Source organism: Lepus europaeus, chromosome 7 (assembly GCF_033115175.1).
Source record: "Lepus europaeus isolate LE1 chromosome 7, mLepTim1.pri, whole genome shotgun sequence".
Taxonomy (NCBI): domain Eukaryota; kingdom Metazoa; phylum Chordata; class Mammalia; order Lagomorpha; family Leporidae; genus Lepus; species Lepus europaeus.
Window position 1 is genome coordinate 47,786,994 of NC_084833.1, and position 23,808 is coordinate 47,810,801.

General features: G+C 54.5%; 2 protein-coding genes across 4 annotated transcripts in view; both read left to right on the forward strand.

Annotated features, from left to right (window-relative positions):
• USH1C (USH1 protein network component harmonin) overlaps positions 1-9,498 on the forward strand; it is a 57,541-nt gene extending 48,043 nt beyond the window's left edge. The window contains exon 27 of the mRNA XM_062197500.1: positions 9,448-9,498. Coding sequence (XP_062053484.1) covers positions 9,448-9,498 — 51 coding nt within the window. The remainder of the gene's footprint in view (positions 1-9,447) is intronic.
• Positions 9,499-13,597: 4,099 nt separating this feature from the next.
• The window catches only part of ABCC8 (ATP binding cassette subfamily C member 8), a 72,050-nt gene continuing 61,839 nt past the window's right edge, over positions 13,598-23,808 (forward strand). For all 3 annotated transcript variants that reach the window (XM_062198093.1, XM_062198092.1, XM_062198094.1), the window contains exons 1-3: positions 13,598-13,745; positions 15,234-15,375; positions 20,223-20,344. In XM_062198093.1, coding sequence (XP_062054077.1) covers positions 13,598-13,745; positions 15,234-15,375; positions 20,223-20,344 — 412 coding nt within the window. The remainder of the gene's footprint in view (positions 13,746-15,233; positions 15,376-20,222; positions 20,345-23,808) is intronic.

The window sequence follows — 23,808 nt, forward strand, 5'->3', positions numbered from 1 at the left end:
ACAGAGCCTGCTCTGGAGGCAATGCCAACCCCAAGGGAGAGGGAGGAAAGACCCAGGTCGGGATCTATCCTTGGGGGCCGTGTGGGACACTGCTGAGGCCACAGTTCATGGCGTGGACTGGGCCACACACGGGCACCCGCAGTGACCAAGATGGGGCATTCGCGGCTAAAAGCCCAGCCACGCGCCACCCAGCGCTCCACGCCCTGCAGGGCAGAACGGCTGCTTCCACGCTCTGCCACTGCCCCCCACCCCCAGGCAGTCACCAGGCTGGCCTCCCGGAGGAGCCCCACTTCTACCCTAGAATCCAACCCCCATAGCTGGATGCTCGGGAGAACTGAGGCCCAGGAGGGAGGGAGGGACTTGGCAGGGCCCCGTTTGCTGGTGGCAGAGCAGTCCAGCCAACTGCACCACGCAGTGGAAACACAAACTTAAAACAGCTGGGGACCCGGGGGCGCCCTTTGACCCTGACGCTTTAGCGTTTTATCTATCTCGTTGAAACTGCTTCCCACAGCCACTCCCCAGGGGCCGTGGGGAGGCTCTGAGGCCTCTCCCCTCTGAACATGGAAGTCACGGGTGACAAGGCTGCGTGGCCGCCCCTGTGTGCCCGAGACGCTCCCAGTGGGCCTGTGTGGGCTGGGAAGCTTCGCCCTCAGCCTGACCCGGGCCAGTTCCCAAGCCTGGGTCTGGATAAGCATCTGAGAGCTCCATTCTCTGCTGTCCCCGCAGTGACACGGCCCCACTCCCCGGGGCCCAGGCCTAGGATTTCTCAACTTCATAAGTACACAAAAGTGATGCACCGTGGTAGAAACTATCCTTAATTGTGTATTTGGGGGCCGGTGCTGTGGCGTAGTGCTGTGGCTGTGCCTGCAGTGCCGGCATCCCATATAGGCACTGGTTCAAGCCCCAGCTGCTCCATTTTGGGTCCAGCTCCCTGCTAATGTGCCTGGGAAAGCAGTGGAAGATGGCCCAAGTGCTTGGGCCCCTGCACCTGCGTGCGAAACTCGGAAGAAGCTCCTGGCTTTGGTTTGGTCCAGCCTCGGCCATTGTAGCCATTTGGGGAATGAACCAGTGGATGGAAGATTCTCTCGCTCTCGCTCTTTCTGCCTTTCAAATAAATAAAATAAAATAAAGTGGTGAATTTTGATGTTTTCCCAGGTTAGTGATATGCAATTCAATGCTCTCTTGAGACAGCGGGCAGTGGCCACAGCCAGTCCCACAATCACAAGGGAACATGGCCCACACTCCACAACCAGCTCTGTTGCTAAACTAGGAGGCTCGGTCAGTTACATGTAGTAAATGCGTCTCTGACTTAATGATGAACTTACTGGGTTTAATGGTGATGTAAGCCCCTCGTAAGCCAAGGAGGCTCTGCACTGGGCGTTCATTGTAAGAAGCACTGGGCTGAGGCCCCGACTGGTAGTAACTCATTAACTCACTACAAGGGACCCTGGGAGGTGCACACACGCCTGAGGTCAAGCAGAGGGTAGGTGGCAGAGCCAGGGTGCAGCAGTACGACTCCAGGACCCAGGGTTCCAGCCCGCAGTGAGTGCAGGAGATAGAAGCAATGGGCAGAGCTCAGTGTGAGCTCACTGCTCCAGATGGACCCCTTGGGTTGGGAGGGACAGAAATGGATCTCAAAGGGGGGCATTTAAGTGAAAAATCCATGAGTACTTGATGTCAGGTTTGGCTGGATTCAGGTGTTAAAAATTAGTGACACTGACATTCCATATGGGTCCTGGCCGCACTACTTCGGATCCAGCTCCCTGCTAATGCACCTGGGAAAGCAGCGGAAGATGACCCAAGTGCTTGGACCCCTGCACCCACACAGGAGATCAGATGGAGTTCCACTTCTGGGCCAGTCCCCGTTATTGCGGCCATTTGGGGAGTGAACCTGCAGATGAAAGAGCTCTCTGACTCTTTCTTTCAATGTAACTCTGCCTTTCAAATAAATAAATCTTTAAAAAAATTTAGTGACATCAGGAATCCATTCTGGCCATCTGGATTAGCCAAGATTCTCCAGAGACATGTGAGCAATTGTATATATATGAGGCTACTTTTAAAAGTTTATGGCAAAATTGATGTCTATAAATTGGATTCTAATTTTTCATTGACTTGTATCATTGGCAATGTATTTTCTTTGTCATTATTATTATTATTATTATTATTATTTGAGAGGCAGAGACAGAGAGCCCCCCCCACCCCAGCCACTGGTTTACTCCCCAAATGTTCCCAACAGCCAGTGCAAGGAAAATTCTGAAATTCATGCACAGGTTTTTTTCATAATGTACATTTTTCCATACTATTTTTGAAATTCCTCATAGGCATGGATTTCACTTTCTTTAAAGATTTATTTTTGAAAGGCAGAGTTACAGAGAAAGAGAGATCTTCCATCCATTCATTCACTACTCAAATGACCACAATGGATGAAGCCAGGAGCCCAGAACTCCATCCAGGTCTCCTACGTGGGTGTGGGAGCCCAAGCACTTGGGCCATCTTCTGCTGCTTTCCCAGTTGCATTAGCAAGGAGCTGGATTGGAAGCATAGCAGTGGAAATTCAAACAGGCGCTCCAATATGGGATGCCCATATCACAGGCACTGTTTAACCCACTGGCCCTATATGCATGATTTCAAAATAAACATCACTGGGGCTGGTGCTGTGGCATAGTGGGTAAAGCTGCCACCTGCAGTGCCATATCCCATATGGGAGCTGGCTGGGAATGCAATAGAGGATGGTCCAAGTGCTTGGGCCCCTGCACCTGTGTGGAAGACCCGGAAGAAGCTCCTGGCTCCTGGCTTCGGATAGGCCCAACTCCAGCTGTTGTGGCTGTTTGGCGAGTGAACCAGCTGATGGAAGACTTCTCTCTCTCTCTCTCTCTCTCTCTCTCTCTCTCTAACTCTGCCTTTCAAATAAATAAGTACATCTTAATAAATAAATAAAAAAAAACATCATGAATTCCATTTTCCACAAATATTTGGAAGTACTTTTGAATATGTACATATATATATATATATTGAGAGAGAGAGAGAGAGATTTTGTTGTTGTTGTTGTTGTTGCTGTAAGAAATGGGCTCACACAATTGTGGAGGTTGCTAAGTCCAAAATCTGCAAGGCAGGCCTGCAGCTGGGACCCAGGGAGCGCTGCCACTGCAGGCAGAGCCGAGGCGGTGTGGGCTGGAAGGATTTCCTCTTGCTCCGGAGACATCAGTCTTTGATCCATTAAGGCCTTCCACTGATTAGATGAGGTCCACACACATATGGAAGGCAATCACTCAAAGTCTACCGAGTTAAATGTTAATCTCATTCACAAAATGCCTTCACAGCAATACCCAGACGTGGCGAACCAAACACCTGGGTGCTGTGGCCTGTAAATACAGCCCTCACACCACCTCCCGGCTCTACCCTCCTCTGGCTGGCTGGCTTTTCATATGGCTCTTTCCCCATGATGCCAAGGTTGCCCCCAGCATTCTGGACGTATTTGACCAGGTAGGGCAAGCTCAGTGGGAAAATCCCACTTCTGGCTTGATAGTCCCAGCAAAATGCTAAGGATTTGCTCTGCTTAGCTCAAGGTAAGGGTATGGCTACCCCCTGGCCTGCCAGACCTGGTCAGATATCCACTCCTGTAGCCAGGGGTTGGAGCCAGCCCCACTGGGACCAGCTCAACCAAGTGAAAGGGGAGAGTGGACTCCAAAAGGAAAACTAGGGTGTTGTTATAGGAGGAGGGGCTCTGGGAAGACACGGAGGGGTGTCCTCCAAGGACCCTGTCCCCTAGGCTCCTGCCTTCCCTCCTTTCCTCCTGTTCTTCCCTTTCCCCTCTCTGTGACCTGGCCTGGAAGGGACCTGCAGCTCAGGACCCCAGGAGCATAGAACCCTTACTAACTCCCAGCTGCTCAGCCACCAAGAAACTGGGGTCAAGAAATGGGTAGTGGCAGGGTCTTCTTTGCCCATAGGACCCCCCCACCACGTGCTATGATACAGGAGTTCCAACACTTGTTCCCCAAATGTTCTGAGAAGAGAGAACAGAAACCTGACCTTGGGCACATTAATCTCTATTTTAGTCTCTTCAACTACAAAAAGGATTAGAAATAGTATCCACTTCATTTAATTGTTAAGACCAAAAGAGACACGGGAACACGGATTTGCCTAGTGGTCAGTGTGCCTGCATCCCAGATTTCAGTGCCTGGGTTTGAGTCCTGTCTCTGGCTCCTAACTCCAGCTTCCCACCAATGCAGACCCTGGGAGACAGTGGTGATGGCTCAGGTAACTGGGCTCCTGCCACCCACATGGGAGACCTGGATTGGGTTACTGGCTCTGGCCCCTGCCCAGCCCTGGCCATTGCAGGCATTGGGAAGTGAACCTGCAGATGGGAGTTTTCTCTCTCTCCCTCTCTCTCTCTATTTATCTTTCTGTCTATGTCACTCTGCCTTTCAAATATATAAATAATTAATTTTTAAAAAAGTACAGATGGGGCCGGTGTTGTGTAGCAGGTTAAGCAGGTGCCTGCATCCCATATGGGCACCAGTTTATATCCACACTGCTCCACTTCTAATCCAGTTCCCTGCTAAAGGACTAGGAAAAGCAGCAGAAGATGGCCCAAGTGTTTGGGCCCCTGCCACCCCTGTGAGAGACTTGGATTAAGCTCCTGGTTCCTGGCTTGGGCCTGGCCCAGCCCTGGCTGATTGAGCCATCTGGGGAGTAAACCAGTAGATGAAAGATCTCTCTGTCTCTCTGTCTCTCTCTGTCTCTGTCTCTGTCTCTCTCTCTCTCTCTGTATTTCTGCCTTTCAAATAAATAAATCTTTAACAAAAATAAAATACAGATAAACTGCTTAGAAACAGTTCTTGGGTCTCAAATGAATAATTTTTAAAAATCTGGGATAGACACTATAGAAAAGAGAATCCTGGGGCCCTTTTCAGCTCAGAGCAAGGAGCTCCCTACAGGTGATCTCTGAGGCAAAGAGTGGTTCCTGACACGGCCCCTGTGCCCCACCCTTAGACCTGGAGCCAGGGGGCAGAGGCCTTGCCCCTCTCCAGGCTGCACCAGGGCAAAAAGCCCTCCCCGCACCTGGCCGTACAGAGCCACCGGCAGGATGCACGCCTGTGTGTGTGTGCGTGCGTGCGTACATCTACATGTCAGGCTTTTTATATTCATCTTTATTACCTTTATGCTGAATGCACACATGAGGTGGAACCGAGAGATGCTTCCTGCCTTTTACCTCATGGTAAATCATAGGCGCACGGGCCCCCCTGCCCCAGACCTCACCCTAAGGGCGATGGTGATGGAGGTCGAGTGGAAAAAGCTCCCACACGGGAGACAGGTGGCCATCTCCCCTTCTCCTTCAAACAGAGAGGAAGGGAAGAAACACCCTTGCTTCTTTGAGAAGTGGCAGCAGGAACCTCGGCTTGTCATCCTAACGTTCTGCAACGTAACCGCCCAGGGCGAGTAGGCTGTAGTCTCCGGCACCCTGGGGGCTTCACCTAGGCACCTAGTCCTGGCAGTGTCCCTTTGGCCTCCTCGGGATAAGAGAGGTTTTCCTAACTTGTTGTTGTTGTTGTTTTTAAATTGTAGTAATATACACATAGCATGAAACTTGCTATCTTACTCATGGTTAAGTGTACAGTTCGGTTGTATTAAATGCACACACATTGTTGGACAATCATCATCACCATCCAGCTCCAAAATTCTTTCCATCTTGCAAACCTGAAACTCAGTAGTGATTGAACAGCAACAGCCCATCCCTCCCCCCACCACCCGGTCCCTGGCAAGCACCATGCTACCTTCCAGCCCTATGACCTTGGCTGCTGTCTGTGCCTCACGTCAGTAGAAGCAACGCCATTTCTCCTGGTGTGCCCACAGATTTCACTCAGCATAATGTCCTCAAAGCTCATCCACCTGGTAGCACTACTGGGATGTCCTTTTTAAAAAAGATTTATTTATTTGAAAGGTAGAGTTACACAGAGAGAGAGAGAGAGAGACAGAGAGAGAGAGGTCTTCCATCTGCTGGTTCACTCCCCAAATAGTCATAACATCCGGGGCTTGCCAGGCCAAAGCCAGGAGCCAGGAGGCTCTTCCAGGTCTCCCATGGGGTTGCAGGGGCCGAAGTACCTAGGCCATCCTTTGCTGCTTTCCCAGGCACATCAGCAGGGAGCTGGATTGGAAGTGGAGCAGCCAGGTCTCAAACTGGCACCCATGTGGGATGCTGGTGTTGCAGGAGGTGGCTTAACTCGCTGCACCACAACACCAGCCCCCGGATTTCCTTCCTTTTCAGGGCTGGATCATATTCCATTGAACGACTAGACTCCGTTATGAGTACTGCACCCACCTCTTAGTGAACACCTCTTGGCTACTGTGACAGTGCTGCTGTGAACAGGGGTGCTTCTGGGGATACGGGAACCCCCTGAAGTGGAACCGCTGGGAATGTTGCATTATCCTTTGGGAACAGACCATGAACTAGACAAATAGCTGCAGGTGTAACTCTCACTGGCTGTGAAGGACAACACTGCCTTCAGGGACCAGGAAGGCAAATATCCCTCTCTTTACAACATGCACATTTCCCAGTCTCGGGGGGATCCTTACAGGAGCACTGAGAAATCCACAGAGGTTGTGTTTCACGCAGTACACATTCGCGTTAGAAGTGCATTGGCTACAGGGTGCAGACAGTGGCTCGTTGCTGGCGAGCATCACTGGCCCCCGGTGCAGGCAGCCACCTCCGAAGAAGCTGAGTCTCTCACCATCTGCCTGTCTGCAATGCCAGCAGCCACTCTCTCCATCAGCCAAGGGCTATGCCCTGCCAGCAAGTCAGCTCAGGCCGCGTCCCTCGCCTGACAGATGCCATGGAGCAAGCTCTTACCTGATGCAGCTCCAAAGCCGCCATGCAATTCAAGAGCCCAACAGCCCAGAGTCACCTCAGGTCCCAGTCCCTACCTCAGCGTCCACAGGTGGATTTGGGAGGGGTCTGAAATCCCAGTGTTTGGGTCCCCTTTGGGAGAAAGAGTTCAAAGTTCTTATCAGGTTCTCAGAAGTGTTCATGACACAAGGAGGTTAAGTCACTCTCATGGAAGGATGAAGATTAAAAGAAACAAGAACCTTAGTGGTAGGAGTTTCCAAAAGACCAGCTGTGAGCTCCTCAGGTGCAGCAGTTCCTGTACCCATCACGTTATCTCCAGCAATTGGCTCAAAACCACAGCACCCGGCAATGACTCAAAATAAATGTGTCACTAAGTGGATAGAGGGTCCGGCATAGTGGGTAAAGCCACCGCCTGCAGTGCCAGCATCCCATATGGGTGCTGGTTCAAGTCCCGGCTGCTGCACTTCCAATCCAGCTCTCAGCTATGGCCTGGGAAAACAGTAGAAGATGGCCCAAGTGCTTAGGCTCCTGCACCCGCGTGGGAGATCCAGGAGAAGCTCCTGGCTCCTGGCTTCAGATCGGCGCAGCTCCAGCCATTGCTGCCAATTGGGGAATGAATCAGCAGATGGAAGACCTCTCTCTCTCTCTCTCTCTCTCTCTCTCTGCCTCTCCTTCTCTCTCTGTGTAACTCTGACTTTCAAATAAATAAATCTCTAAACAAACAAACAAATGGATGAAAATTAATCTGCCAGAAACAAAGGGGCAGATGTTTGGTCCAGTGGTTAAAACACCACTTGGGGTGCTGGTGCTGCAGCATAGTGGGCCAAGCCTCCACCTGCAACACCAGCATCCCATATAGGTGCCAGTTCATGTCCCACCTGCACCTCTTCCGATCTAGCTCTCTGCTAATGACCTGGGAAAGCAGTAGAAGATGGACCAAGTCCTTGGGCCCCTGCGCCCATGTGGAAGACCTGGAAGAAGCTCCTGGCTCCTGGCTTCAGATCAGCCAGATCAGGCCACTACGGCCATTTGGGGAGTGAGCCAGTGGATGGAAGACCTTTCTCTCTGTCTCTCCCTCTCTCTCTGTCTGTAACTCTGCCTCTTAAATAAATAAATAAATAAAAATATTAACAACAACAACAACAAAAAGCAGTGTTTGGGATGCCTGCATCCCATATCAGGTTGCCTGGGTTCAAGTCCCAGCTCCACTCCTGGTTCCAGCTTCCTGCTAACGTGCACCCTGGTAGGCAGTGGTGAAGGCCCACCCACGTGGGAGACCTGGATTGAGTTCTGCACTCCTGGCTTCAACCTGGCACACAGTAGCCACGGTGCTGGGGGATCCAGGGCAGGGACCTTTAGGTAGGTCCACTTTGGAAGAGGGACAGGGAGGCCTCCACTGGGAGGAGACGTGTGAGCCCGGGGTTGAGAATTAAGAAGCAGGCTGCGAGATGCCCAGGGGAAGTGAGGGCACCATCCCCACAGAAGAGGCCGCACGGCCTTTGGACTCCCTGCCTTCAGCTTCCATCGCTCAGCGTGGGGCACACACAGCAGGCTGCTTCCTAAGTGTGAACCGTCAGGGGCAGAATCCACGTGGGGAAGCCTTAGCCGGAAATCCCAGAGCAGCAGCCAGCCAGCCGGCCTCAGCGCACTTCATCCTGGAAACACCCGGTGGCTCCCTCACGACACGTGCAAGGTCTAGTCCCAACTTGCCCACCCCTCCTCAACTTTTTTTTTTTTTTTCCCTGGGAGCAGAGACCACGGGCTGGTCTCTGGATGGGCCGAGGGGCTGAGGTGATCTCTCTGGCTCCAAAGGACAATGGGACGCTCCTCTCCGAGCCACCGACCTGGCTCTTTCTGATCAAAGACCCTGTCCTGTGCTGGCGCTCCAGGACACACACGCGATGAAATAGGACCCAGAAAATAACAAACGGCATTGACTCTATTCACCAGTGTCAATGTTTAATAGAGTCTAGCTAAAAATAGATCTGGCTCTCCATGAGGCCTGAGGGAGGCACTGCAGCAGGTGAGTGTCGCTGTCTCCAGGTCGCTCCCCTTTGCCCGGAGGGAGGGGTGTGCCTCCCTCCTCACACACACACACACACACACACACACACACGTCTCAGCCACTCCCACAGTAGGTTTCACCAGTGCTGGAGGCCCTTCCTGCTGCCATCACAAACAATACCCTGAAATAGGTGTCTTGGAAACCACAGAGAGTCGTTTCTCACAGTCTGGAGGCCGGCAGCAAGGGCTAGGTGCTGGCAGGTGTGGTATCTGTTGAGAGCCCTCAGGGACGGCTGTCTTCTCACTGTAACCCCACACGGTGGAAGGAGCAGACTGGGGGGGGGGGGGGGGGTTCTAATCCCATGCATAAGGGCCCTGCCCTCAGGATGTAATCACCTCCCAAAGGCCTCACCTCCTAATGCCATTATCTTGGGGATAGGACTTTGTGGAGGTGGAACCAGTCATTCCATTGTGGCTCTGCTGGACACCACTGCCGCACAAGCCCCCCCAGCCCCACATCACACCTTGCAAAGCGCTGATTCCCACTCCTCCTTTTGCCTTCTGCATTTATCCCACCCGCATCCACACCTGTCTCTCAGACAGATGACGCCAGTAGGAACCTGGTCTACACCACCTACTTTGCCGGGTGATGTTGGACGACCGAGTTTGCCTCTCTGCCTTGCTCCCCACTGCACAGCGATGGTTCTATCGCCTACCTTGCAGAGAGACAGCAATCAAGCCAGATGGGCACTGGGTTGGAGCTCTATCAGGTACTTCAAAATCAGTGAGCAGCTTGGGGTTGCAGGCAAGAAGCCATCAGCTACTGACAGAGGGGTAAAGCCAGGCTCTGGTGGCCTCTGTGTGTCACCACTTCTCACACACACAGCCCACGAGGGAGGGAGGGTCCAGGCAGACTTGGAGGGCTGGCATGGATGCCTTGGGGTGATAGGGGGAGGCACAGCTGTGGAAGAAATGAGGAAGGCAGGTTAGTGAGCAGTGCCCACCTCGCCTGGACTCTGCCCCTCCAGACCTGGCCAGCTGAGACTGTGCTGAGCCTGACAGGGGCACCTGTCCAGGTCCCTGTCATCAGGATGACCCCTTCTGCCATGGTCACTGGCACACCCCGTCAGCCACATAGAGACAGAGTACTGTAAGAGCCAGAAAGGACTTTTTGGAAGCCGGGCACCAGCCCCTTTCTTTCACTGTGTCTGAAGCCACACTCCCCCTGCACCTTTGAGAACGAGAATCCAGTCTCCCAAATTCAGTCCAGGATTTTTATGTTGCAAAGGAGAAGGGCTGAGAACTCTCCAAGGGGGTCCACTGGCTCCTGGCAAGCTTCTAGCCTGTGCCCTTCTTCCAGACACGTGCAAGAAAAGCAGACGGCATCCTGGGTGCATGGAAGCCCCAGGGACCCAGAGCCAACCCAGGGCCATGGGTATCACAGCCATGGGCTCTTCCCTGAGGCACCTGCTGTACCTCTTTATTCTCTGGACTGGCCCCGCAGTATCCCCCACTATGGGCAGCAGTAGCCCCTGTGTGTGTTTTGACCCGCAGAGAGGAGCATTTGAGTTGATCCCAGGATTACAACGCGTGCCTCAGACGATGTCCCTGTGCACCTGACTGCACACTGCTTTCTGAGTACCTCTCACTGCGTGCGGGGAAGGTGGCATCTGTGGGCACACAGCAGGCTTGTGCTGGACGTGGCAGACACAGGCCCCTGGGACTACAGACCTAACACTACCTGATGCCCACATGATGCATCCTTAATAGTGCTTAAAGCTTGCATCCAGCTTGGGCTGGACGGGACTTTTGTTCATTTTAGATGGGCATTTAACCTAGCGGTTCAGAATGCCCACATCAGAGCATGCAGGTTCAATTCCCAGCTCTATTCCCGACTCCAGCTTCCCACTAATGGAAGGCAGCAGCGGTGATGGCTCAGGTAATCAGGTTCCTGCCACCCAGGGGGGAGATCTGGAATGTGCTCTGGCCCTGGCCCAGCTCCAGCCTTTGCAGGCATTTGGGGAATGAACCAGCGAACGGGAGCTTGCTCTTGCATGCTCGCTCTCTACCTCCCAAACAAGTTAAAAAAAAAAAAATTAAATGGCCCAGAAGAAGTTGTCTATGCAGAGTATGATAAAGGAGAGCCTCTAAATAACCCTCCCTGACTGGTGAACTGCCACGTGCACTCACACAGGGGACAAAGTAGCTTGGCCCACCCCCCACCCCCCCATTTACACAGCACACCGGCAGCCATGACCTCATTTTAACCCATATTCTCTTTTCCATGGTGGATTGAGGAAACTGAAGTGCAGAATGATGACCTGTCCCAAATCACACAACTGGCAGTGCAGGAGGCAGAACCAGGAATGCCTGTTCCTAAAAAACAAACGGCTGTTACAGCCACACAGCGACGGGATGGACCTGGACCGGGACAGCAGCACTTCCATCATCGCGTGAACACCACAACGCACTGACAAACTGACGGACCAGTGTGCCATCTTTGGCCAGATCTCACTGTGGGCCCAGGAGCCTAATACTAACAAGAAAGCATGACAGAAAACATGGAAACTGGACTTGTTGCCACAAAAACAAATACCACCGCAGAAAGCATGAGAAAATTTGGAACAAAAAAAAAAAAACCCTAAAAGACAAAATCTTGCTGGGTGACCATGGGCACAGCATTGCATCTCTCTGAACCTTGGTTATCTCATTTTTATTTTTTTATTTTTAAATTTATTTATTTATTTGAAAGGCAGAGAGTTACAGAGAGACAGAGGCAGAGAGAGAGAGATGTCTTCCATCCACTGGCTCACTCCCCAAATGGCCACAACAATCAGAGCTCGGCCAATCCAAAGCCAAGAGCCAGGAGCTTCTTTCGGGTCTCACATAGGGGTGCAGGGGCCAAAGGACTTGGACCATTCTCTACGGCCTTCCCAGGTCATAGCAGAAAACTGGATTGGAAGAGGAGCAGCTGGGACTTGAACCAGCGCACACATGGGATTCTGGCACTACAAGTGGTGCTTTTACCTACTATGCCACAGTGCCAGTCCCAGGTATCTCATTTTTTAAAAAAGGCACCAATAATAACCACCACAGTAACAGTCACTAACACACACTGAACGCCATCCTAACTCATTGAGTCAAGCTGCCCCTTGCGGGCTCACACTCAAACATACATATTTAAAGATGAATTTTTTTTTTATTTATTATAAAGGCAGAGTTTCAGAGAGTGGGGGAGGGAGACAGAGATCTCCCATCCCTTGGTTCACTCCCCAAATGGCCACCACAGCTAGGGCCGGGCCAGGCCAAAGTCAGTAGCCTAGAACACTATCCAGGTCTCCAACATGGGTGCAGGGGCCCAGGCACTTGGGCCATCTTCTGCTGCTTTCCCACAGACATTAGCTGGACTGGAAGTGGAACAACCAGGACTGGAACTGATGCCTATATGGGATGACAGCATTGAAAGTGGCAGCTTTACCTGCTGTGCCACTATGCCAGCCCCGAACATACATATTTAGTGGGCTAGAAACAAAGGAGACACTCGATCTTGTTTCAAGCTTTTTACCTGGTATGACCACAAAGCATTGTTCTAACTCCTGTCCCTGCTGCTGTGGGGAGCATTCAAGCCCACCGAAGTTTCAAGGTTCTGCCTGAAGCTGTTAGAAATATCTGGTTTCAAAGAGATTCCCCGCAAGTCAGAGACTGTCCAAGGCCTTTGCACCCTGAGTCCCTGTCCTCCCCAGGCTGTGCCACTCCCGTGCCTGCCCCCTGGGGCCCTGGGCCCTGGCTTCTGTGGGGACCTTGGGCAGGGCCCAGGCTCTAGGTGACATCTCACTTAGGGCAGCCCCAGCACAGGCTCAGAGATGCCTGTAGGGAAAAGGTTTTCGCTTGGTGTCTTCCTGACCCTTCCTGGGAACACAACTGCTCCCTACCTCAGCAAGCTCTTGTCACATCTCCCCGAAAAATCCTATCTTCTATTCTCCCTGCCTGCCATACAAACTTTTGTGGACCACAATCCCCTGGGAATCTCTCTAGGAAGCAGAGCCTTGGGTCAGTCATGTTACCTGCCTGCTCCCCGGTTTTCAGCTTTTAAATGGAAGTTTTTAAAATCCTGTACTCAGCAGGAGTGCTCTGAAATCCCGTGTAAAAGCAGCGGATACTCTGTTAAGACCTCAGCAGCGCCCCACGCACCCGACCACTTTTGACAATTTCCAAATCCCCACCCCCTCACCCGCCCAGTCCCCAAAAGTAAAGTGTTTCACGGCTTTTCTCATCCACAGAGGTGGGGCTCGTGCTATTCTGCCCACTGGGACCCCACCATCAACCAAGCTCGCCCTGCCCAGGTGAGCTCACGCTCCGGACCGCGAGCCCGCCCTCTCCGGTTCCCACGGACCCTCCTCCGGTCTTCTGAACTCCCCACAGCCACCCGCCACCAGACTCGAGCGCGCCCACCACCCCACTCCCAGTCTGCCGCCTGTCGCCGGCGCACGCGCGCAGCGAGCTCTCTGGGAGCGACCCCAGCGCACACCTGGGAGCGCGGGCGGTGTCGGGGGAACGCGGGCCCCGGCGAGGGGCGCCAGCTCCGGTTCCGCGCCGCCCCCCGGGCCCCGCAGGTGGTGGCCCGGGGCGGGGCGGGGCGGGGCCCGCGGGGGGCGGGGGCCTGGCGGCCTAGCGGGGCGGCGGAGCTGCGAGGGACAGCGGCACGGGAGACGCACGGAGCCAGCCGCAGCCCAGCCCGCGCCCGCCGCCATGCCCCTGGCCTTCTGCGGCAGCGAGAACCATTCGGCCGCCTACCGGGTGGACCAGGGCGTCCTCAACAACGGCTGCTTCGTGGACGCGCTCAATGTGGTGCCGCACGTCTTCCTGCTCTTCATCACCTTCCCCATCCTCTTCATCGGTGAGCGCGCCGCGGGCCGCGGGGCAGGGCGGGGGAGGAGGCGCTGTGCGCGCCTCACGGCTCCGCGGCCCTTCCGGCCCCGCCACCGCCGCTCGCCACCCTCCCGGGTCCCCCTGCCCCGCGGTCTGCCCGCCGGACCCCGCACTAGCACACCCGTTCATCCCTTCACTCCCTGGGGGTGCCCCCGCACGCTTGCCAATCCCAGCGGACCTTGACCCAAGGGATCTCCAAGTTGTGCCTCTGCACGGGCACCGCAGGGATGGAGAAAGAGAGCGGAGGTCCCTGCACGCGCTGGGGGGTCGGGAGGGAGTCGCGCCAGACCCTCAGTGGAGCAGGGAGAAGGAAGCGGGTCACCCCTCCCCCAGGGCACCCTCCCAGTCAGCCGCAGCCGAGCTCAGCCTGTGCTCGGGAGCCGGGGTGGAGGCCATTTGGACCCCTGCGCTTCTTCGGAGCCGGGCCGGACTGTGGTCCGTAGCCTGATAATCCCGGGGCCCCGCGCGCCCCTGGCCGGGAGAAGCGGGCGCTGGGGACCTGGAGCCCGGTCCGTTACCCAACTCGGACGCGCGTCTCTGGAGCGCTCGGAACTTAGCTCTGCGCGAGGCGGCTCTGACTTGCGACGCAGCGACCCTGGTGGGGCCCCAGCACCCCTATTTGAAAGTGTTCTGCAAAGTTGGGTGCGTCTCTTCACTAGAATCCCCCTCACCTTTCTCTAAACCTGACTCTCCAGGCCAATCAGCTCAATCCACTCACAGGGTGCCCCCTGCCTCCCCAAAACGTGTTCATTCACTTTAAGACAAGAAGCGGATTCGGGGCGGACAAGGCGCAGCGTGAGAAGCCTATATCCCCTCAGCCCAACGCTTGGGTTCCAGTCCTGGCTCCACTCCCCGTTGCAGCTTCTTGCTAATGTGCACCTTGGGACACAGCGGTGGATGGTTCAAGTACCTGGGGTAGCTGCCAGGAACATGGGAGACCTGATTTCTTTCCCTGCTCTTGGCCCAAGCCTAGCCCAGCCATGGCTGTTGTGGGCATTTGGGGAGTAAAGCAGTGAATGAGAACATCTCCCCCCTCCTTGCAAATAAATAAAATAACAGATTTAAGGAGCAAATCATAAATGTCATATCAAGATTTGGGGAGGAAAACAAAGATGGGTGGCCAAATAAATGTCCAAGAGTTTGCTGCAGAATTTGAGTTACTGGTTATTGCCCAAGGGAACATTTGCAACGATGTTCATATGTGTATCAACAATAGGAAAAAAGAGTGATGTTCACACTTCTGTCTTCAACCAATTTCCCCATGGCTTGTCACATAAGCCATCAGCATACAACCCCCCACCCCACACACACACGGAAGCAGCCTGAGTGGGTCCCAGCTGTACACCCTGTGTGCCAGCTTTGGGGATTCTCAAGCACAGGTGTGCAGGAGTGCACTCTCCTTACCCACCCGCTAGGTGGGCGAGGCGTCCTATCTCTTCCCGTTTCTCCCCTGCAGGATGGGGCAGCCAGAGCTCCAAGGTGCACATCCACCATAGCACATGGCTACACTTCCCCGGGCACAACCTGCGCTGGATCCTGACCTTCATGCTGCTCTTTGTGCTGGTGTGTGAGATCGCGGAGGGCGTCCTGTCTGACGGGTGAGTGACTCTCTGCAGACCAGGCAGTGCGGCCCTGCTCCACGGTGCCCCTGGAGAGGCCCAGGAGGCTCCATTGCATCTGCATTCTGCGAGCCCAATTGTTCGCTAATAAACCCAGCAGCTCTGCCCAGTGTCATCAGTGTGCCAGGCTCTCTGAACTAGGCACTGCCCTCAAGGGAGACCCAGGCTCCTGCTCTAGGACCAGGAGGGTGGAGGGAACGTGGGCCTGCATGTCAAGACCCAGTGAAATGATGCTAGAGCCTATGAGAACCCTACCCCCACACACACTCTCTTATAGAAAACACCAGATCTTTCCCATAAGCTGCTGCACGTTACCTTCTTGGAAAAATGGAACATGTCACTCACTCTTGCTCAAGGCCTTTTCTTGGCTCTCGTTTGTTTACAAGACGCAGTTCCAAGTCCCTGGGCATCCAGGGCTCTGCCATCAGCCCCACCTGACTGTTGCCTCCTTTCCAAAGCCTATCCCTGCCCACCCACCTTTGCTCTGAGCCTCTCAACATGTTCCCCCACCCCTATTGCCACCACACACACACACACACACACACACACCCCTCTGCTGTAGCACAGAGCCTCCTGTACATTATTTGTGCAACTGTGTCCTGAGTCAGCAAGGCCTCGGAGTTAGAAGGCGGGAGTTGTTCATCCTTGTCTTCATGGCACAAGGCACGTGACGAAGCTCTGCAAGTGTTAATGGAGTCCCTAGAAGAATAAGTCAGATGAGGAGGAGGGGAGGGGAAGGCTGCTGGGGCCAGCTCTCTGGCTGAGGGGGCTTTGGAGCTGGGCCTGGAAGGACGAGGAGAGTTCTGGTGGGCAGAGGGGTTGACAAGCAGGAGGGCTCCGGGGGAGGGAAGGGGCCCAGAGGAGGAACAAAGGCGCCAGGGCAGGCAGCAGGTAGGGCTGGGGAGCAATGCGGCTGGGCCAAAACATTAAATGTGTGGGGTTGGGGGGAGGGGGATGGATAGGGGCAGAGACTTGGGAGCCAGGTTGGGTCCTCTCATGGAGAGCTTCGAACCCCAGGCTGCATGTCCTGGATTTGGTCAGCACTTTGAAACATAGAGAGAGATGACATCAGTGCAGCATGTTAGGTAAGAACATGACAGGCTTTCTAGGGCGGGTTGGAGGCAGAGCGGAAGCAGCACTTGGCAGGTGAATTCGGTGGTCTGGCTGAGAGCTACCTGCAGCTGGGCCTGGCGTGTCAGCACAGCAGGGCAGAGGGGAGAGGGAGCAGCCACCTCCGGAAGGGAACACCACACCAGCAAGTCCCCGCGACTGCCTCGGTGAGGGGCGGTGCAGGGGAGGACGTTTGGCTTGGGTGTCTGTGGTCTGGTCCCTCTGAGCTGGAGTCTGACGGAGCCCAGCTCATCCCTGTGCCAGTGCAGGCTGGCTCCTCCAGCTGGTGTGTTGGGAACTGGCATACTCACACCCCCTCACCCTGCCACCCCTCCATGTCCCTGCATCCCGGCTTCAGCTGTGATCTCTGTGATGCCTTCTTGCTCGGGGGCAGCAGCAGCTCGTCAAAGTCCCTTAGACCAGCAGGAAGGCTAGAGGACGCATGCCATCTCTCTAGCTAGAGGTGACAAGGCTGCCTCACCCCTACCCCCAACACTCCCTCCAAAGTAGCATGAATGCCACAGAGGGGAGTGGTGCCTGGTGAGCCCTCCCCCCAGGAGCACTCACAGACTGTGATTGGCTGGGGTGACAGAGGGAAACGCCCAGCTCTTGGAGAAGGAAGGGTCCTTTGCAAGCGCTCCTGCTTTGCCCCAGCTGTGGGACTTGGGACAAGTCAGCAGCCTCTCTGGGCCCTGCTCTCGCTACCTATGAAACAAGTCCCATAGTCGCTGGCTCATCCTCCTCACAAGGCCGTGAGGGATGATGCTGGAGAATGAACAGTGTGCAGAACTCTGGGTGGCAGTACCTGGATAGATGATAAAGTCCAGAAAGTGGGGAATGGGAGGGGATCAGTCTGAGGAGTGCACCTGCTGGCTGCCAGCTGCCCCTCCTTTGCACCTGTGCCCCCAAACTCTCCAGCTCAGTGCAGAAGGTCATCTCCCCAGGGCATGGGCCTATTCCTGAGCTGGGCATTGTCACCAGGTCTTCGTGAGCCCAGACCCTTAGGCAGGCAGCTGTGAAGGAGGGGCATGGGAAAGGGGCAGACCCTGCCTTGTGGTTCCCCTGTCTGTCCCAGTCTGGGTTTTCAGACCTGAGTGGAAGTTCAAGGGGCAGGTGTGAGCAGGACTGGCTAAGACAGTGGTCTTCAGACTTGAGTGAGGTTTAGGGTGAGCCACAGGGTTTAGTTGAGGTCTCTGGAACCTATAGGGCTTCCTGTCTCCCTTTGGGTATTATTTTTGTGTGTGATGATTTGGAATCAACTAAAGACATATAGGTTAGTAAGGCAGATTTTTTTTGACAGGTAGAGTTAGACAGTGAGAGAGAGAGACAGAGAGAAAGGTCTTCCTTCCGTTGGTTCACCCCCAAATGGCTGCTATGGCCGGTGCCCTGCGCCAATCCAAAGTCAGGAGCCAGGTGCTTCTTCCTGGTCTCCCATGCGGGTGCAGGGCCCAAGCACTTGGGCCATCCTCCACTGCCTTCCCGAGCCACAGCAGAGAGCTGGACTGGAAGAGGAGCAACTGGGACAGAATCCGGCGCCCTGACCGGGACTAGAACCCAGGGTGCCGGCACCACAGGAGGAGGATTAGCCTAGTGAGCTGTGGCGCCAGCCAGTAAGGCAGATTTAAAGTTTTATATGTATATACAGAAAATAAGACAGAGATCTTCCATGGGCCAGTTCACTCCCCAAATGCCTGCAGCAGCCAAGGCTAGGCCAAGCTGAAGCCAGTTGCTCAAAATTAAATCCGGGTCTTCTGCATGTGTGGCAGGGACCTGAGTACTTGAGTCACCATCTGCTGCCTCCCAGGGTGCATAATAGCAGGAAGCTGGATCAGAAGCAGAGCAGCTGGGACTCAGACCGGACACCACAGTGCGCGATGTGAGCATCCCGAGCAGCGATTCCACCAGTGCGCAGAACGCCCGCCCCTAAGTCCTTACAAATTCAGTGTCTATATGTTAACTGTAAAGCAGCTAGTATCTATTTTAAGAAGTCATACCATGAAATATTTATTCCAATTATGGGGAATCCTCATCTTAGGTCATCTTTTAAAATTTTTAACATTTCTATTTCCTATTGCAAAAAAAAAGACTTTATTTGAATGTATAATGTAACATTTTAGATGTCATCTTAAAAATATGTGAAAGTATGGAGTTCTTCAAAATTATCTGAAGTAGTACAGATATTAAGAGTTGGAATTTATTTCATTTGTTTACAATTTGGAATTTATTTCATTTGTTTACAATTTTTTGTTGGGTTCGGGGGGAGAAGAGAGGAAGTTGACAGCATGCCCCCAAATGCCTGTAGCATCAGGGAGTGGGCCAGGCTGGAGCCAGGCTGGGAACTCAATCCAGGCCTCTGATGAAGCAGCAGCAATCCAATTACTTGAACCATCACCACTGCTTCTCAGGGTGCACATTAGCTGGAAGCTGGAGTCAGGAGCGGCACTCAGGGATGGAACCAGAACCCACAGTTTGCCCTGTGTCATAGCCACCAGGTTAAACATCCACCTGAGACTCTCTTTTATCAAGGAATAAAGAGGAGGCTGCTATTTGGTGAGCAGCGCCCCCTGCCTTGACTCCAGACAAGAGAACGCGCCTCACTCCCTCCTCCCTTGTTGAGCCCAACTCCCTTGCCCTCAGAGTCCAGGCTGGTGCTCCCTCTTCTGTGAAGCTTTGCTGGGTTGTCCAGCCAGGCTTGGTGCTCCCAGTACCTTCTTCCCATCTGTAGTGTCACTTCCCTGGGCCACTGAGTCGGACGGTCAGCCCTGGGCATGGTGGCCCCTCCCTACTGCCAGCTTCGCAAGGGCCGCAAGGCAGGAGGCTGGAGCAGGCCCGCTGGGAAGAGACAGGGTCCCGACGTGGCTGGAGCAGAAGGGGCAGGCAGCGTTGTACTGCAGAAATGACCCGGCCTCAGTTATGAACAGGCTGAGTTACGTCTGCAGAAGGGAGCCATGGTAGGGCACGATGGGGGCCCACAGGGTGACCCTCCTCGCCAGCCCTGGGGAAACCTGGCTCCCCACAGCTCTACCCCAACACCCAAGCGCTCCCAGCACAACAGGAGGCCATGGGCTGGTATCGATTGTCCCTGCCCCTCATCCCGAGGGAGAAGACGGCAGCAGTGACCTTGACTATGTTCCTTGCCATAAAATGGAGAGACTACGAGTACCCATCTCTGGAGCTAATGAAGACATGAATGAATTTCTGGACATCACATGCTTAGAACAGCACCTGGCACAGGACAGAGGCTCCATAAATATTGACTCTGGCCACTGTTGTTCCGACAACACCTGGGGAGAGCTGCTGATGCTGACGGATGCTGTGCGTGTTAAATGGGGCTCTCACCGAGTGATGTGTGTTGGGCAGGCTCCTGTACTGCCTGAGGGATCCCAGGCACAGGGGCCCAGCTCTGTTCCCTTTCCAAAAAGAGGCTCCAGCTTTGCAGCTGCTACTGTCAAAGCTGACTCCCCTGTGCAGGGTTCTGTAAGCCGGAGCCGCGCGAGAGAGTTCCAAGCCTGAACACAGAGTCCGTGGGACACCCTTGTCTGGACTCCCCGGCCCCTTAGTTAAGAGGTGCACTTCGGGGCTGGGCTGGGCAGAGCTGCTAGTAGCTGGGGTGGCGCTGTGGATTTGCTCTGGAGGACCTACTATGTGCTGCTCTATTGGGGTACTTGACACATTCACATTCTGTCTCTGTCTCTCCCTGCCACTCCCCATCTCAGGGTGACCGAATCCCGCCATCTCCACCTGTACATGCCGGCTGGGATGGCGTTCATGGCTGCTGTCACCTCTGTGGTCTACTACCACAACATCGAGACCTCCAACTTCCCCAAGCTGCTGATCGGTAGGCCGGGGGTGCAGGGGAGGGGAGAGGGGGCACCTTCGTTCATTCTTGAGACAGCGTGTTACTGAACACTCGCTGTGTGCAGGCACTGTTCTAGGGGCTAGAGATTCAGACGCAGCGAGAAGTCCCTGCCTCTGTGGAGCTTACCGTTGGGTGGTGCAGCAGACACACAGGCAGTGGTGGCGATGCTCAGAAGAAAACCAAGCTCAGCGAAGGCGAGGAGAGTGAGGGCAATGCTGTCGCCTACACAGGAGGGGAGGAGAGGTCTCTGACAAAACGGGGCCACAGAGACGGGGGGCAAAGAGTCTTCGTGCAGCAGCAATAGATGTGCAGAGGCCTTGCCTTAGGGGCAAACTGGGAAAAGAGGACAACGTGGGCGAGGCCAGGTGAGCAAGGGCAGAGTGGCAGGGGGTGAGAAGAGCAAGGGACACTCCAGGCTTAGGGCCCTGAGCACCTGCGTGAACGGTGGTGCTAACACCTGACATGGCGAGGAGCAGACGTTGGGGGTGGGAGTGGGCTGTTTGGGTTGTGTGGAGTTGTGCCAAGATGGCCAACTCAAGTGTCAGGTGGGCACTTAGATGGAGTTGGGCATTCGTGGGGAGGCCAGGGCAGGGGATAAACATCTGAGCAGGCATGGACTTGCAGGCGGCATAAAGCCCCTGGAAAATCAGATGATGAAATAATTAGGCAGACATGTCACCCAAAACTTTGAACCCAAATAAACCGATCCTAATTATATTTATTCATGAACTTTTTGGTAAAGATTTATTTTATTTTATTTTATTTTATTTTAATGGTAGAAGGGAGAAACAGAAGGAGAGAGAGAGATCCTCTCCAACTCCTGGTTCACCCCCCAGATGGCCACAATGGCCAGAGCTTGGCCAGGCCAAAGCCACGGAGCCTGGAACTCCATCTGGGTCTCCCATGTGGGTGTCAGGGACCCAAGTACTTGGGCCATCTTCCACTGCTTTCCCAGGTCCATTAGCAGGGAGCTGAACTGAAGGCAGAGCAGCCGGGACTTGATCTGGTGCTCATATGAGACGCCAGCATAGCAGAAGGTGGCTTAACCCACTGTACCACAACACCAGCCCCTCTGTGAGACTCTTTGAAGTCCCCTCATAAAGCTGGAGCTTGGACAAGGTCATCTGGAGACAGGAGCAAAGCCCAGGATCACAGCCAGAGGTTTGCCTGCATTTAGAGAGGCTCCGGAAGAAGTGTCTGTCTGGAGCCCCTGTGGTAGGGGTCCCAGGGCAGAAGTGACACTGCCACCTGCTGTGGCCAGGCTTGGTGCTAAGCTCTTCACATGACCTAATGAAGCCCCACAACCACACCACTGTGCTGTTTGTACCCTGGCGTGCAACGTGGGCCTGGAACTCAGAGAGGTTGAAGGGACACTCATGACATTTGTGAGTGCTTATCACAGGCCGGGCTTTGTACGGAACATTTGATGGGCATCAGCTTATCTGAGCCTACACACCCACCCTCTAAGGTGGACGCCTGTGCTAGCTCTGTTCTACAGGTCAAGAAACTGAGGCTCAGGGTCAGGGACGGGTACTTGTCCACCCAGCTCAGCTGGTCCAGGGCAGAGCCCTGAGTCTCCTGACTGTCCGAGACTGTGTGTCTGGGGGTCCTCAGGGCATGTCCTTGGGGCAAAGGTGTCAACCTGCAGGACTGCCTGTGTTTGGGCTCCGTATGCACGGGGAAGCCAGGCTGTATCCTTGGCAGTTGGCTGTGTAACAGCTAACTGACATCCAGGGCCTGGAAGACTCCGTGCAGAGCCAGCACTGCTGCGAGAGCACTTTGGGTGTAAGGTGCAGGCTGCGCCCCATCAGGGTCATCTGGTGAGCCCCACGATGGCCTCCATGTGAGTGGGGGTAGGGACGAGGGTACGACAGGTGCTAATTACTCCATCCCCGGAGAAGCCCTCCTGGTGCCCTCCGGACGCTCCTGGCAACAGCTAGTGACTTAATTTTCCCACCCTCCTGTTTCTCTCTTTAGAACGTGAATTGTCACCCACTGAGGCATTAGTTGGAGTTTTGTTCCCTGAAGAGAAGGGTCCGCACAGCCAGAAAGTCTGGGACAGAGAAAAGTGTGGGGCATTGCACCCTGTGAGCTATAGGCATGGCCACTGGGGACAGAGCCAGCCCTCTGAGGGAGCTGATGGCACAGATCTGGTGTCCCATAGAAAGGCGAGCTACAGTGTAGCATATATGGCCCCGGAAAAGAACAAGTGGCTGGCGCTGTGGCTCAACAGGCTAATCCTCCACCTAGCGGCGCCGGCACACTGGGTTCTAGTCCCAGTTGGGGCGCTGGATTCTGTCCCGGTTGCCCCTCTTCCAGGCCAGCTCTCTGCTGTGGCCCGGGAGTGCAGTGGAGGATGGCCCAAGTGCTTGGGCCCTGCACCCCATGGGAGACCAGGAGAAACACCTGGCTCCTGCCTTCGGCCACAGCACGCCAGCCATGGCGGCCATTGGAGGGTGAACCAACAGCAAAGGAAGACCTTTCTCTGTGTCTCTCACTGTCCACTCTGCCTGTAAAAAAAAAAAAAAAAAAAAAACAAACCTAGGAGATATCCAGGAAATGTTCCATTGGGAAGTCATGGTTGGGCTGAGAACTGAAAGTTAGATGGGGACTGACTGGAGGAAAGGAGTAGAGGAGTGCTTCAGGCAGTGGGAGCAGCAGGTGCAAAGGCCCTGGGGCAGGAACAACAAAGCACATTAGGAAATCTGGAAGAAGACTGAGGTGTTGAGAGCAGAGAGGAAGCTGGCAGAAGCTTGAAGGCAGGAGCTGCAGGGAGGCTGATACCAGGCAGGACCTCAAAGGCCACACCACATTCATTGGTCTTCAGCCCACAAGCAATGGGAGCCCAGGGAGAGTTGTTTGGCTTGGGGGCTTCTTGGGATGTGTGTGTGTGTGTGTGTGTGTGGTAGCATATACATCACACACAATCTACCATTCTGAGCATCCTTAAGCATGCTGTTCACTGACATTAAACACAGACATGTTATTTTGCCACCACCTCCACCCCGTCTCCAGAACTTTCTCATCTTCCCAAACTGAGTCTCCACTCCTTAATCCCCATTCCTGCCTCTCCCCAGCCCCCAGCAGCCACCCCTCTACTCCCCGTCTCTGTAAATTCCGCGACTCCAGGTGTTTATAGGAGCAGCATCAGGCACTGTCTGTGCTTTGGCGGCTGGCTTCTCCCGTATCACAAAACACCCTCAGAGCTCACCCACGTCGTAGCGTGTGCTGACATGCCTTTCCTTTCGTCGGCTGGGTGGCTGCTGTCATGTGGCTGGGCCACGCTTTCTTCCCCCGTGCATCCATCAGTGGACATCCGGGCTGCTGCCGCCTCTGGGCTGTTGTGCACGGTGCTGCTGGGAATGTGGGTGCAGCGAGTGAGTTTGTGGCTGTGTGGAGGACATGGGGCGGGGGGAGCCACGGAGAAGGATCTCTGGTGGTGC